The following is a 16344-nucleotide window of genomic DNA, read 5'->3' on the forward strand; positions in this document are numbered from 1 at the left end:
GATGAATAGCTTTGCTACAGTCACAGAGTTGGCATCCATATGGTCTGGCCACTGGCCCCAGTACTTGCTTGTAAATGGATAATTTATTATGAATGGATAATGTTGAAGTTTTTTCAATCAGCCAATACAATTTCTTATATCTAATATCAAGCTCCCTTCTTTTCTTTTTGACATGGACTTTCCAGCACAACCTCGTGTCTAGGGTGATGCCCAAGTAGGTGGCTGATGTTGCAAAACGAACTTGGGTATCATTTATTCTAACTAGGAAATTTTCTTTTTTTTATTTGTAATGTGTACAGATTTAGTTTCATTTGGGCAACTTGTCAGTTGCTTCTTGACTGTATCATTCGCGAAGGTGGCAATAGTGTTTTGTTGTAGCTCTGAAATGTCACACGTATACAATAGGTACAGGACCGGACCTAATAGACTCCCTTGTGGCATGCCAGATTTAATCTGCTTAAATCGATGTACACTTCTTCGTGTTTTACTCGGAAATATCTATTCGCAATTTATGATTCTAAGATTTCTGAATACTGTTTAGGTATAAACGTTCTTAGTATAGAATTTAAACCCTCATGCCAGACTTTATTAAACCCCTGTGCTGTGTCCAAGAACATTGTAGAGCAGACTTTCTTTTCTTCTAATGTTTTTTCTATTATATTCGTTATTCTGTGAACTTGATCTATAATAGTGGAATGTTTATTTCTAAAACCAAATTGATGATTTGGTACAAGATTTGTTCTTTCTATTATTGGTTTTAATTTTTTCGATTGAAGTTTATCAAATACTTTTGACATCACCGGAAGGAGTGATATTGGTCGATACCACTTTATTAGGAGGTTTACCTGGTTTGACGATCATATTGACTTCGGCTACTTTCCAGAGTGTCAGAACATATCTCAATCTAAAAGCAGCATTTATTAGGTGTATCAGCTTAATTATGGCTTTTCTTGGTAGATTTTTTAATAGTTCTCCTGTTATGAGATCATATCCAGGAGCTTTCATAGGATTTATATTCTCTTTTATCTCTGTTGATACTTCTTTATATGATGTCAATGTTATACTCTCTTCGATTTGGAATGGTTCTTTCCATCCCGTTCTTCACCATCATTGTCGTTGAGATTAAACGAGCTTTCTAAATGCTTTGCAAATGGTTCTGCTTTCTGTTCGTTACTTCTAGCCCAGCTCCCGTTTTCCAACTTGATAGGAGTAAAATCAATAATTGGTCTCTTCATTATTTTAAACGAATAATATATATTCTGGTCAGCTGTTAAATTACTTAAAAAGGAATCATTTGTTGAATTTTTTATATTCTGTATCTCCCTTTTTAGTTTTTGTGTAGCATTATTTAGATTAGTTTTGTTTCGTGGAGCTGTGTATTTCTGCCATTTTTTTTCTTAGCTCTCTTTTTTCTATTATGGGTTGGAGTATAGGAGTTATTGTGGGAATATTTTCCCAAGCTATCTGTTGGATATTTTTTATAAAAACTTCTAATTCGTCATCAAGTTGTCTCGTGTTTCTTAATGTAACAGCAAGATTAATTCTGTGTTCAAAGTTTATTTTGAAGCTCTCTCAGTCAGTTTTTTATTAGTCAATATGGGATTGGCTTAGTAGCAATCAAGCCGAATATTTTGCTCTGTCTGCGTGTATGTCTTAGTGTTTGTTTTTAGGTCAACTTTTAAAAGAAATGTTTAATTTTCAATATTCTATTAAAATTTTTAAGAATAAGCAAGGATGCATAAAAATGGCTCAAACTTATGAGAGCACACGCTCAAAACATATTGACGTAAAACATCATTTCGTAATAGATGTGTCAAAGAAGAAATTTTAAATCCGGAAACTAATTGTAGAAACCCAGTTCAGATTTCAAGGCAAAACAGACGTTGATAAAGATGTAATTAGAGACATGGGAAATCTAAAATTGCATTCCACAATATATCTACACTGGTGGCCAAAATTCTGGAAACTTTTCAAAAATTTTAGTTTTGTTATCAGCATTCCTCTTTTTCACAAGACATGTTATTTATAAGTTTATCTATACTTTTATTACATCGTTTTCTCGAAATACAAAATCCTCCAAAAATTTAAAAATAAATAAAACAACAGCCCTTAGCTATTAGTAGATATATTTAAAAAAAATGGTACAATGGTTATTATCAACAAAATTAGTATTTGGTAGGATAACCTTTGTTTTTTATGACAGACTCAATTCTGCGAGGCATGGAGTTGACAAGACGAGCCAAATCTTTTGGTGTAATAACTCTAAACCAGTTTTGAATAATGGCTTTCATCAGTTCTCTCTTGTTGCTTGGGTTTCGGCGTGATACTTTCAGCCTTGACCATAAATTTTCTATTGGATTTAGATCGGGACTATTTCCAGGCCAAGGCAGAACAGTAACATCATGGTTTCTCAACCATTCCATGGAAGTCTTAGCCGTATGACAAGGCGCTTCATCCAGCTGGAAGATACATTGTTGGGCATCCCCTTCGAACAAATCTCTGATAGTCGGCAGCAGTTTGGCTTGCAGTATCTCTTCCTGATATTTTGCAGTAATATTGCCCTCTATTACTGCTAAACGTCCAACTCCATTAGTGGTCATGCAAGCCCATATCATGAAACTCACAGGATGCTTCATAGTGACCGTAGTACACTGGGGCAAAAGGTCTTCTCCCGGTCGGCGGCGAACAAACTTCACTCCGTCACTCCCAAAGATTGAGATTTTGGTTTCATCACTCCAAATTACTTTACTCCATTGTTCTTCTGTCCATCCTCTGTGTGCCAAAGCCCAATCAATGCGTTTTGCCTCGGTTTTTTGTTCGGGAACGGCTTCTTTCTAGGAATTCGTGCTCGCAATCCATTTTCACACAACTTTCTTCTGATAGTGCGGTCCAATATTTGTAATCCATTTGATTTGACAATACCGTTAATATCTTTTGCGGATCTGCTACAATCTTCTAAAGAAAGTCGGCATATTCTACGCACATCGTAGTGACTAACTTTGGGTTTTCTGCTAGATCTTTTTACTGATTTTGTCGTTCCACGTTTGCAAACTTTCATTACACCTGATTTTGTGGCGCCACCTCCCAATTTGTTTGCTATTTCTTGATAAGTGTAACCTTCTTCTCGAAGGATAATTGCTTTCCTGGCGACCAGTTAACACGTTTTGGGTTTCTGGTTGCCATTTTCGTTAAATCGACGCTGATGAATTTCTCTCCGACAATTAAACAATATCACCTTAGTAACAACTATCTGATGTCACTCATAAACACTGGAAGCCGCACGAAACTGTATTAAAGGCCACCTAACCGCTTCCAGTTGGGTTGTTGACTAACTAGCAAAACCCTGATGCAATACAGTATTGCCAATGTTGCCATTCACAAATCTCGGATTTTCGGCGATTCGCTTGAATCTGGTGCCATATTTTATTAAATAATGATGTTAATAAAAAAAGAGTGAGAAATACATAAAATATTATGCAGGAATATAAAACAATAAAATAAAAATGTAATTGTAATGGTAAACTATATAAATCATGATCATGAGCAAGTCTTGCTAAAAAACGATAATTTTTGTAAAGTTTCCAGAATTTTGGCCACTAGTGTACTTAACTAAGCAAAATTTCTTAGCGAATTGGTTTCTAGTACTCATAAAGAGTATATCGAAATAAAAGGAAAGACGGTTGAGATTTGATTTCACGTACAGTGCGTCTGTGTATCCGCTTATACGTATTTTGTCCTAAAACAAATCTTCGGAGCGGTTATTTACAAACGCTCTGAATGTGAAAACAATCTTTCCTGTCGTAGAAGAAGCAACACTAAAATGGCTTCGATATAAATGCAATAGCGACATCTGGTCATAAATCCGGAAACTAATTGTCGAAACCAAATTCAGATTTCTGCTTTAGTCTGTGCCTTCTAAGAATTGCAAGGCAAAGCAGACGTTGAATAGCCACTCCGAAGATTCCTTTTAGAATGAAATACGCTTAAGAGGATTACAGACGTACTGTACCGTACGTTTTAGAAGAAATTTTGTTACTGAGTATGTACCTACAAACAAACAGTTGATATCATGACCAAGTCATTGCCTGTTACTCAATTTGTTTGAATATTTCTAAAACTAATATTTAATTTTACAGTTTATTCGTTTATTGTAATTTTGGTTACAGTTTGTACTTAATTCATTTGTATTTTTATAGAATTAAGAGAGGGTGTTGTTGTACAATTAAGTACTATAATTATTTTGTGTATATTGGCAACAAGTTTTTTTCTTGTTGATGTCTGATGTCTCATTTGTCACTTGTCACTTGTCACGGGTCTCTGTACACTTGTTAAACAATCAAACTTATTTCTTTTTTAATTACGAATAATAATGTTATTATTATTATTAACCGACGTAAACACTCTTTCACTTATTTTTTGTCTTTCTTTCCTAAATAATTCATTTCCATCTCTTACCTTTCTTATTTCTCTTCGAGTCTTTATATAGAGATACTGATATATTCTGGTAGTTTGGCCTAATCCAAAAACTATTACGTTTTCAGAGTCCGGCCAGTTTGAAATTTAAAACGGGAAAGAGGAACACCAGGAGATTTTAAGCTTTGTATAAAACGAACAAACAAATTTTATTGGATTTATTTGTCGTAGCCACTGCAACTTGAAAACTGCCGGTTGGAAATAGTTTTAAACTGATGTCCAGGGCTGGACCCAATATCAAACGGGTATTTTTAAATTTAATTTAAACACATACCTATGCAGAATTATTAAATACTGATACAAGCGAAGAGCTACAAGGGTTGTTGCAAGTAATTTAGATATATATTTTAGTGACGAATCTAGGCGGAATTGCTTCGAAAAGGGCGAGAAACAGCATTTCAGCTAGAAATATATCGTCTCACAAGCGAAAGGTGTTACTCATTAAGATTATCAAAAAGCTTTAGACAACGTAACACATGATATGTTAATACATGCGTTAACGGAGATTGGTCTTGATGAAAAAATATGAGGATAATCCAATAGCTGTACTAGAATCAAAAGGCAGAATTAGGATCTCCAATCTCCAGTCTAATTACAGAATAAATAGAAATAAGTAACAGCATGAGACAGGGCTGCTCCCTTTCCCTTCTACTGTTTAATATTTACGTAGAAAAGATCTTTCAACTTGCACAGCGCGATGAAAAAAATTTCAAAATAAATGGAATTCCCATAATGATTCCCATAAATAAGTTGCAATATGCTGATAGCAGAAAACATGAAATAATTTCAAGAGATAATAATTATTATTATTACAGTTTAAGAGGAATTTGGTCTTAACATTAATATCACAAAAACTTGATTATTAAAAATCAACAGAGAATCAGTTAAAATTAAGCAACCGACTTCAACCACTTTCAGAGACATAAGAAACTGGTGAGATATACCTGATATTAGTAAAAGAATAAGAAGACCAGAATAAGGATCCTTACTCATAATTGAACCGGCATGAATGCCTATATGGTTCTTAGCGTACAGCACCAGAAAAAAAAAGAAGAAGAATAGGAAGTGTGGCTTTGGACATGTAATATCAAACATTGACCAGATCTTTGACCTACGCCAGATTTTGAAAAACAACTGGGAATATATCACTCAAAAAAATCTGTCGTACTGTCGTACAAAAATCTCTGCAGATTTGAACCAAGCAAACAATTCTGTAAGCAGATATTTATTGTAGAAATGGGAGTCTTTAGAAAGCTGGTACGATTTTTACAAGTATAGGTAGAGATTATATGATTATATGAAATCAAGAACGACTATATTCATTTATACAGTGGAGTTGAAAAATCATTAAGAGCAAAAAGAGGTGTGTCTATAGCCGTGCATACAAAACTCAAAAACTATATCAAGAGTTGGGAAGAGATAGACGAGCAGATCATTATGATGGATCTTGAGAAACATGGGGAGACGATAGTTATAATAGGAGTATATGCTCCTAGTGACGATTCTGATACAAACGTTAAGGATGAATTCTATGACAAATTGCTTGACGTGTTGACCCATGTAAACCGATCCAAAGAAATATGCCTATTAGGAGATTTCAATGCTCGGGTAGGCAAAAAATTACAAGACAATGTGGTAGGAAGATATGGTGAAGACAAAATAAACAACAACGGAGAGCGACTCATTGATCTTTGTGAAACATTACAGCTTAAAATAATGAATGGATTTTATCAGCACAAAGATATACATAAATTTACCTGGGAACAACCAAAGAAAAAGATAAAATCTATAATCGACTATCTCATCCAACCAGAAAACAAAAGGCTCCAAACAAATGACGTAAGGGCGTATCGTGGTGCCGAATGCGGATCTGACCACTATATGGTGGTCGCAAAAATAACCATACACTACAGGAAAGTAAACAAGAACAAAATTGAACAGGAGAAGGTAGCAGCTTCCACAAAGATAAGATATAATATTGATAGCCTCAAACAAGAATCAGTACAATTCCTCTACAAACTTAGACTAGCCTCAAAACTAACTCACTTAACTCGAAGAGAAACAGCCGAAAAAGAATATCAAGATATAAAAAATTGCATTCATCAGGCGGCCAAAGAGGCATTGGGGTACGAAGAAGCTGACAAAAGAAAAAATCCTGAGTGGTGGAACGAAGAAGTAGGAAAATTAATTAAAGACAAAAAAAAAAGCTTATCAAACATGGCTATCCACGAAAGAAGAAGACCACAGAATTTACAGCAGACTCAACAGGGAAGCAAAGAAGGAAGTCACTAAAAGAAAAAACGAAATGTGGGAAGAGAAATGCGAAGAGATGGACCGATGCTTAGGAGGAACCAAAGTGACACAAGCTTGGAAATTCATAAAAAGTATTAGAAAAGAAAGAAAAGATGAGGGAAATATAAACCTGATTCAAAATAAAAAGTGGGAAAAATATTACGAAACGTTATTAACAGAAAGTAGGCACGAATTTATGGAAAGACCTGACCATATCTCAATGACAGAAAACTCAGAGGTGCATAAGATAAACAAAGAAGAACTGAAAAAAGAATTGAAACAAATGAAAAATGGAAAAATACCCGGGCCTGGAGACATTCCCATCGAGTTGGTGAAACATGGACCGGATGCTCTTTTGGAAAGCTTAGTGAATATTTTTAATAAATGCTTAATTGAAGGCCAAACGATTCCAGACGATTGGAATTTGGCCCACATTAGCCCCATTTATAAAAAGGGAGACAGAAAAGAATGCGGAAATTATAGAGGCATTAGCGTAACTAGCTCGCTGGGAAGGTTATATGGTCGTATATTGAAAAGAAGAATAGAAGAGGAGTATAAAGAAATTGAAGAACAAAACGGCTTCAGAGCAGGAAGATCGTGCGTGGACAACACATTTACCCTTCAACAAGTAATTGAAAAACGAACAGCTCGAAACCTCCCTACGCATCTGGTATTTATAGATCTGGAGAAGGCTTATGATACAGTTCCTTTAAAACTCTTATTTAGTGTCTTGACGAAAACGGACCTTAGTAAAACATATCTAAAAGCAATACTGAACATCTATAAATGTCCTCAAAGCACTGTAAAAACAGGAAATACTTTCTCAAGGGTATTTACAGTAACGAAAGGCTTGAGACAAGGATGTTGTCTTTCCCCCACCCTATTCAAAATATATATCCAAGAAGCACTGCACCAGTGGAGACAAAAATGTGCGGGAATGGGGTTGAAGCTTAACAACCATTATCTGACAACGCTGTTCTTTGCAGATGATCAAGTACTAATTGCAAGCTGTGAAGAAGATGCAGATTATATGCTTAGAAAGCTCAAAGATGAATACGAAAAATGGGGGATGAGTATGAATATGTCTAAAACAGAATATATGCGAATGGGCAGTGAAGACGAAGACCCGGATTTGGAAATTAGACAAATGAAAAGGTGCTACGAATACAAATATTTGGGAAGTATTATCTGCAGTAAAGGCACAACGGAACGAGATATAGACTATAGAGTGCAACAAGGCAGGAAGAGTGTTCAAATTCTGAAATCGATACTTTGGTCCAACAAAGCTACTATGAAAACTAAAATGACTATCTACAAAGTAATTGTAGAGCCCATTCTTACATATGGAGCAGAATGTTGGCAAATGACAGTAAAAGGAAAGAAAAAAGTTGACACGGTTGAAATGGACTACCTAAGAAGAGCTTGCCGTATATCAAGAGTAGAACGTATACCTAATTCTGAAATTAGAAGAAAAACAGATAGAGTACATACAACTTCTGAAAGAATAGAAACTAGACAGTTAATATGGTATGGACACGTACAGAGGATGGACGACAACAGATGGCCAAAAAGAGCTATGGAATACAATCCAAGTAATAGAAGGAAACGAGGAAGACCAGCCAAGTCTTGGATACAAGGTGTTATGGAAACCATGAAAGACAGAGCCATTGATGAAGACACCTGGAGAGATAGAAAAAGATGGCGATCGAAATGCGGGAAGCGGCAGAAGCTGTAGGATCCCCGCTTATATATATAGGTAGAGATTATCATTGGCAACACCACGTCAGAAGAATTTCTTATTGGTCTTAGGCAAGGAGATTCTCTTGCTTCTTTGTTGTTTAACATCATCAGTAAGCACAACCACAACAAATGCTTTGCTGCCCAAGGACTAAAAGGACTACTAGCTTTTGCTGACGATGTGGACACAATTTTACAGTTCACCAGGATTGCAAAGGAATCCTTCAGTTTAGTTGAAAACAGAAAACAAGGAAATTGGTCCTAAGATGAACGAGAATAAGACTAAGTAAATTGTGATTAGAAAGAACCCAATACCAAGAGACAAAATATATTAATAAATAATTCCTTTTATTTCAAAGTCATTAAATAATTCACATACCTGGGAGCAATCATAACACGACACTATTTTTTCTTGTTCCCTAACCTTTACTACGATTTGATAGATTTTACTCATAAGTTCATGACCTCCTTTCTTCTTCTTAGAGTCTGTCTCCTTACGGAGGTTGGCAATCATAACGGGTATTTCTATTTTGAACTTGCATTCTTGCTCTAAATTTGCTCTAAACGAATCAATCGATCTGCATTGATACCAACAACGTAGATTCTTCAACCAAGAATTCTGCGTTTGGCCAACAGATCTTCTGCCTTCAATCTTTCCCTTTATTATGAGTCTCAAAATTTCATATTTTGTTCCTCCCATGCCATGGCCAGATATTCCAGTTTTCTTATTTGTATAGTGATGATTAGTTCTGTTTCTGTAGCAACCCTCTCCAGTACTTCTTTATTTGTAGTTCTTCGACCGTTTGGTACTCTCTAAAGATTCATGACCTCTTCAACATATTTAGCCCATCTTTCGATTGTTTTATATTCGGTGGGGAGCAATTCTTCATTTTTATTTCTGACGGTTGGGTGCGATTAGATACGAGCCTCTTTTATCTAGTCTTATTTCTCTATAGAATGTTTTATTTTTAGATTATATCTAGGCACTCTTTTTACCTTTTTAATTTGTGGTTGTAAGTATTGTTTCGTTTTTTCTTAGTATTGTAGAAACGGTTGCCTCCTTGTTATAATGAGCATGTTCTTCATCTAAGCAGTTCAATAGGTAATTTGATCTAATCTATTTTGTTTGTTCCTTTTAGATGAGGTGAAAATATCTTCCGTTCCTTATATCTACATTTTTGTCTAATATTTCACCGTATAAAAACAGAAACCAATTTAACTTAAGTCTATTAGTCGTAGTATATTAAAAATTATGAAAAAACGGACCTGCATTAAGCATCTCATAAAATCAGGGGCAGCAGAAGTCAACTAACTCCGTAGATCTTCTTGAGAGACAGGTTAATCTAGGAACAAAGCTCGCACTAAATCTTAACTAGCGACATTACAGTTAATTGAAATATTTTAAATGATGCACTAAAAGTTAATTTTTTTAGACTAAACTACTATCATGTTTTTTTAAAAATAAGTAGATTTGTTTTTTGAAAGTACGAATTAACAAGAAAATAGAGTGAAAACATTATTTTTGAATTAAAATATACAAGGCGTTTCCGTAAATGTCTTCATACATATATACAGGGTAGAAATAGCTGTGGAATATAATTAACAAAATTTTCAGTAATACTTTTTCATACATTTGAGCTAATTTACAAGAAAATGTTTACGATTCAAACCGTAGATATGAATTTAGGTTAGGTTAGGTTAGGCCATAATAAAGTTAGGTATTAGCAATATTTAAATTGCCAATATTTTTATTTTATAATTAAATGCTTAAAAAGCAATTAAGGTAATGAAATACACTTAGTTAAAGAGAAAGTAACAATAATGCAGATATTGTTCTTGTGGCATTTTAAAGCAGATACACTGTACACTTCGAAAATCGTTCTCAAAATACAAACAATAATAAATTAAACACATTTTGTTTTTTGTTAATTTTGAAAATTGAAACGTCAATAAACTTATTTTAATCTTTAGTTGTGGCTTATTCCCAATAAAAAATTGCAAATGTTTTATTCAGAAATAGTATAAGATATCCCAATAGACAAATTTCAAGTCATTCAACAATTCATAGTGTTAATAATTTTCAAAAGAAATAAATTTCTATCTTTTCTCTCTTTTCTTTTAAATAAAGAATTGACTTATTAAAATACCTTACGTTAAATAAAGATCTGGAAGATTTGGCAGAACTTTATTGCTTTTTAAACAATAAATCACAGAATAAAAATATTGATAACTTAAATATTGTTATCTATCTAACTTCATTGTTACCGAACGCAACCAGTTATGCACAATCTGAACTACATGTGGCCTAACTTTTACAACAATACTTTAGCAAATGTATTATATTTTTGCAAAATTTTGGAATGTTTTTAATTCGTAGAATAATTTTAACATCTGTTTTTAGTACAGATTTTGGTCCTCTACCAAGAGTATCTCACGATTTTCGATATAAGATAATTAGGGGATGGAAATTCAACAGTTTAGAATTTCCCATTGAGTTTCCTATGGCCTGTTTGAAGATTCTTCACCCCGTATTATGCACCAACTACCGAAAAAAGGAAATGAATAAATGGAAAAATTTTACAATGATATTTAATTGATAAAATTAAACAAAAACATGTTGTGTCAACGTGACTTATGAAACAGATCAGTGAAGAAGAATTAATTGTAATTCATATTTTTATATTTCATATTCACACATTTCTATTAAAACTGTATATCATTCAAATATATTTACTTAACCCAAATAAATTTTACAAGAATTATATTTGGTTAATCGTCTGAACTACTCCTATATTCGGGACTGATTTCATAACACCAGATAAAGGCATGCGATTACCATGAAAACGATACGCAGTAATTATATAGATACGAAAATATTAGGATATTTTAAAGTTGTGTGGCAAAGGTCTTGCACTACGTGGTCATAATGTGTCTGAAGAGTCGATTAATAAGGGTAATAATTCACTTAAAAGGAGCTAAAGGATCTAAAGGTAATTAAAAAACTGTACAAATTGAGCTCTTAGATTTTATGCCTCAAATATATAGAAATAAAACAGACTTTATTTTTTGCACTAATAGCAGACGATAAAGCAGCCGTTTCTACACAAACTTAGGCGGCTTTGGTCCTTCGATACTCTTTTAGCGGGAAAATTCATTAGCATTTTTTGGGGAAAGTCAAGATACTGTTGAGACATCGACCTGTATTTTAAAACAAATTAATCCTTTTTAAAAGACTCACCCGAGAAATTATTTTATTTACACAGACTTACGACGGTGCTGTTATAATTCGTGGACAGTTGTAAGGAGTTAATGTTAAACACTGAAAAATTTCCTTTAGACTATTTTTGTAACAATACAGAGACATGCAACTTAATAAAAGACACGCTTCACCTCCTTTAACAAAAATTAATTCTACATATCGCAAAAGGTGCTTGTTGTACGTAGTACAGGTACTACGTACAACAAGCTACGTACCTACTATAGCGGGTTAAGATGGTAAAATCTGAACTGGGCTGAATTTTTATTTGAGATTGCTCACTTGAACGTATATATTTTGGAATCCCTTTAGCTAAATTTTCATGCAATACAAGGCTCTTTAGATGACCCCTGGATTGTCCTACCGCAAAAATGTGTTTTTTCGAAAAAAATTTTTTCTAAGTGATCCTTTGCAGTAAAAAAAATTTCTGAAAGTATCTGAAAAATTTCATGAAACTACATTTTAATCTTTTAAAACGCTCTGATTTTTTTTTCAGATTTTTTGGATCATAATTGAGCTCAGGAAAAATATTTCAATTCAAAAAAAAATTTTGTTATGTACGTAATTTTTGGCAAACTTTTAAATTATTACTTTTCGTGTATTCATTTCCGGTCTTTTGAATGGGTTGGTAAGATTTTTCATTTTTGCTTCAGAAAAACCTCAAAATTTGAAAAACTCATTTTTTTTTTATATTTTTCCAATGTTTTAAGCACATTACTCCGTATAAATATGACAAATAACGATTTTTGTTCCTCTCTCCCATTTCTTCGAGTGGTGACTATCATTTAAACATTTTTATGCTCAAAAAAACTATAATTTTTTTCAGATTATTTGGATCAAAATTGACCTCAGGAAAAAATGTTTGAATTTTTTACATAATTTTTAGGTTTTGTAGGTAATTTTGACAAACTTCTAAATAAATATTTTTCTTTTTTTTTTTCGGTCTTTTGAATACCGGAGTTAGATTTTTCATTTTCGCTCTGGGAGATCGTCAAAAATCGAAAAAAACTCTTTTTTTTTGGTGTTAATCACCACAAGAATAAATAGGGGAGAGATACATAAATCGTTATTTGTCACATTTACATGAGGTTATGTGCTTAAAGCACGGGGAAAATATCAAAAAAAATTTTGAATTCTGAGTTTTTTGGAGCGAAAATAAAAAATATATTCAAAATACCGGAAATAAATACACAAAGTGTAATAATTTAAAAGTTTGCCAAAAATTATCAATATAACCTAAATATTGTTTGAAAAATTCAAATATTTTTACTGAGCTCACTTTTATTCCGAAATATTTGAAAAAAATCAGAGGTATTGTGGGTATTAAAGTGTATTTTCGTGAATTTTTCCAGATTTTTTAAACCAGGTGATCGCTCAGGAAATTTTTTTTTCGAAAAAAACAAATTTATTGCAGTAGAGGTGGCCAGAGGGAGCTACAAATTTCGCTAAAGGGGTTTCTAAATATGTTCTTTTAAGTGCCCTTCACTAAATAAAAATTTTACGATCTTATCCCGCTATAGTCTTTACTAACAAAATGGTAATTTACAAATATAATATCAACGTGAACTTCCACTATTGTTGCTAACTCTTTTAAAAATTTCTTTGACCTTACAGCAATAAGTATCTACTGTAGAGTCGTTAGAACAAAACCAGTTCAGTTTTGTCTTGAATTTATAAATTATTTTGTTGTCTGAAATTCTAAATTTTTGTCAAATAACACAAACTACAATAGCATGCTTTAAGCAACATAATATACAGCAAATACAATTGTACAAATTCTTGTTAAAGAATCAGATTTTATTAAAACCACACAGCAAGTTCAAACGTGCGTTTACTTTTAATAAAATGTCACTCTCGTGCACGCTAAAAGTAATAATTACATAGGTGACCTAAACTACTATTAAAAGTAGCAAAAGCTATCAATTTTGATCTATACACAGCCAAAACACCAAACAGTATTTAAATTCGTTTTACCTTGTGAATACAGCAGCTACAAACCACGCCAGCAGGCATATTAGCGAAGCTCTGGCCTTTGTACAAATGTAGCCTGCCTTGAGTGGTTTGCAAATAGCGTAGTATCGCTCGAAACTTATAGCTAGGATGGTCAATACCGACGCATGGGCCACTGTCAGTTCTACAAAGGGAACGGCTTTACCTGAAAACAATTATTTTAAATTAGCAATTGAAGTTTTCAGTTAAATTCAAATAGATGACGTATATTCCATGAATAAAAACAGGTACTTTAAGGTAAGAAATTGTAATATATATATATATATATATATATATATATATATATATATATATATATATATATATATATATATATATATATATATAAATCAAAGAATAACAAAAGAATTAACAAAAATATTTACATAATAGACAACAAATTAGAGACAAATAAGAACCGAAAAAGAAAGACCAAAGAAAATTGGTTAAAAACATAGTGTGAAAAGTAAAACTAGCATCTGGACTTCAAAAATCCAACACAGCTAGTAAACTTCAAGATCAACCAAGGAACTTCATTACAGATAAAAATCAAGAAAACTATGCATATGGAACAAATACATACAAGAATTCTTTCCTTGATGATAATCCGAGCAACCTCCGCCGTACATAAAATGTCACAACTAAAAGATGGCAAATAGCTCCTGGACCTGACAATGCATATGCTGAACTCATAGAGCTATTTAACACGGACAATACTCAACGACTAAGAAAAATATTCAATGACATTATATTTAAACGAAGTAATACCAAGATGTTTTCCTGTTTTAGCACTCGAACGAGTAAGACGTGTGCCAAGGACAATTAAAATCCAGTTTGTCTTATCGGTAGTAATTAGTACTTAATTTAGATTTAATAGTGTAATTGCGAAAAGTGATTTCTGGACAAGATTATTAAATCATATAAATTATATTTAATTTATACAAAGCGCATATCAGAGACTGGTTTTACCAGTCTGCTGGTTCTTGCTGGCCATCCAATTCAATGGATTCTAATGCAAATTTTGATAGCAAAACCAGTTAAAGAAGACATATAAAACGAGGTTACTGGCTGTATCTTTATGAACAGTACAAATATAAACCATACTCCCACAGTTTCTACTTTAAGCATAGCCCTTCAAACTGCTACAAACAACATTCCAGCAACCACATCTCTCTCATAAGTAACCGCTGCAAAATCTACACCGAAACCATTTTTTCCAAAAAAAAGAACAGGCGATAGTTCTCCACGCAGAAGAAAACCTTAAATTTATAGACTACGTTAAAGCTATTGGTGATATTATCGGACCAAAAAATATTTCCTTTGCTTCCAGAATATCTAACAATAGGATCTGCCTATTATATCTAGCTAACTCAAATCTCGTTCATCAACTTCTGAAATCCCACTTAACCGTTCAAATCGGACGCTTCATTTTAAATATCTGTAAACTTGTCTCCCCAACAAAACAATATTAATTTCGAACATCTCTCCTTACATTCCCCATGAACTGGTCCAAAATGCAGTGAAGAGTCTAGGTTTCCAAATAGCCCCCCCCCCGTGTCCTTTCTTAAAGCAGGTATTCCAGGGGATGCATACTTCCACATTCTTAGTATTCTTAGCTTCCGCCGTCAAGTATATATTTTTCCTCCCTCTGATAATTTTGAGCTTCAAACCTCCTTGTTAATTCCTTTTAAAGGCAATGATAATAGAATTTTTCTGTTTACGGACAAGATGGTATGTTTCTTATGCAAACAATCAGGACATGTTGCTTCTAATTGTCCCAATACTTTATCTGACAACTTATCATCTCAAACAAATCTATTTTATCTGCCTTCCTCCTTAGAAAATTGCGAAAATGATACAATATCTGAAAAGTCAGATAAACTATGTTTAACTTCTCAACTTTTACAGAAGAGGACACGCTCATCTGTATTATCTATCAGCGATAAGAACCTTCAATCTGGGGAAAACCCCGCAACAGAACAAACTATGTTTCCTCCCAAACAAACAGTTCCTAGTTCGTTTAGCCCCTCCAATACAAAAAAGAAACAAAAACGTAGTTCTTCTGACAATCCCAGTCTATCCACTGACTCCAAACAAGCAATACAAGAAGCCCATAAACAAAACCCAGAAGCTTTTGCAGTCCCTCCTGATAATATAATTGCCTTTATCGAGAACGTTTACGGCAGTTGTGACCCTGTCTCAGAAGCATTCAAATTCACAAGAGATATTAAATCACTTACTCTTTCTGATTAACTAAAAATGACTAATTAAAAAAATTAAAACTAAAATACATTCTGCAACAGATGATTCTGAAAGTATGTATAGTCTTGATAATTCCCAGGATGCTTGTGATAAAGAATACCTGTCTGATAGTTCACAAACCTCGCAAAAATCCAAAACTCTACATATTAATTTCAGCCTTCACACTGATACAATGGAACTGTGATGAATTTTATCCTCGTCGTCCACGTCTTGAACAGCTTATATCTGAGTCTTCTCCTGACTTTCTATGCCTACAAGAAACAAATTTCACTAAGTATTCAACTTAAAAATTTTACTGGTTATCACTATATTCGAACTACCTAACTTCGTGCCAG

At 33.4% G+C, this 16344-nt stretch overlaps 1 protein-coding gene across 2 annotated transcripts in view; it reads right to left on the reverse strand.

Annotated features, from left to right (window-relative positions):
- The window catches only part of ETHR (ecdysis triggering hormone receptor), a 337454-nt gene that overhangs the window by 83397 nt on the left and 237713 nt on the right, over positions 1–16344 (reverse strand). For both annotated transcript variants that reach the window (XM_072532442.1, XM_072532441.1), the window contains exon 3: positions 13733–13913. In XM_072532442.1, the coding sequence (XP_072388543.1) occupies positions 13733–13913 (181 nt within the window). The remainder of the gene's footprint in view (positions 1–13732; positions 13914–16344) is intronic.

The sequence above is a fragment of the Diabrotica undecimpunctata genome, chromosome 5, assembly GCF_040954645.1.
Source record: "Diabrotica undecimpunctata isolate CICGRU chromosome 5, icDiaUnde3, whole genome shotgun sequence".
NCBI lineage: Eukaryota > Metazoa > Arthropoda > Insecta > Coleoptera > Chrysomelidae > Diabrotica > Diabrotica undecimpunctata.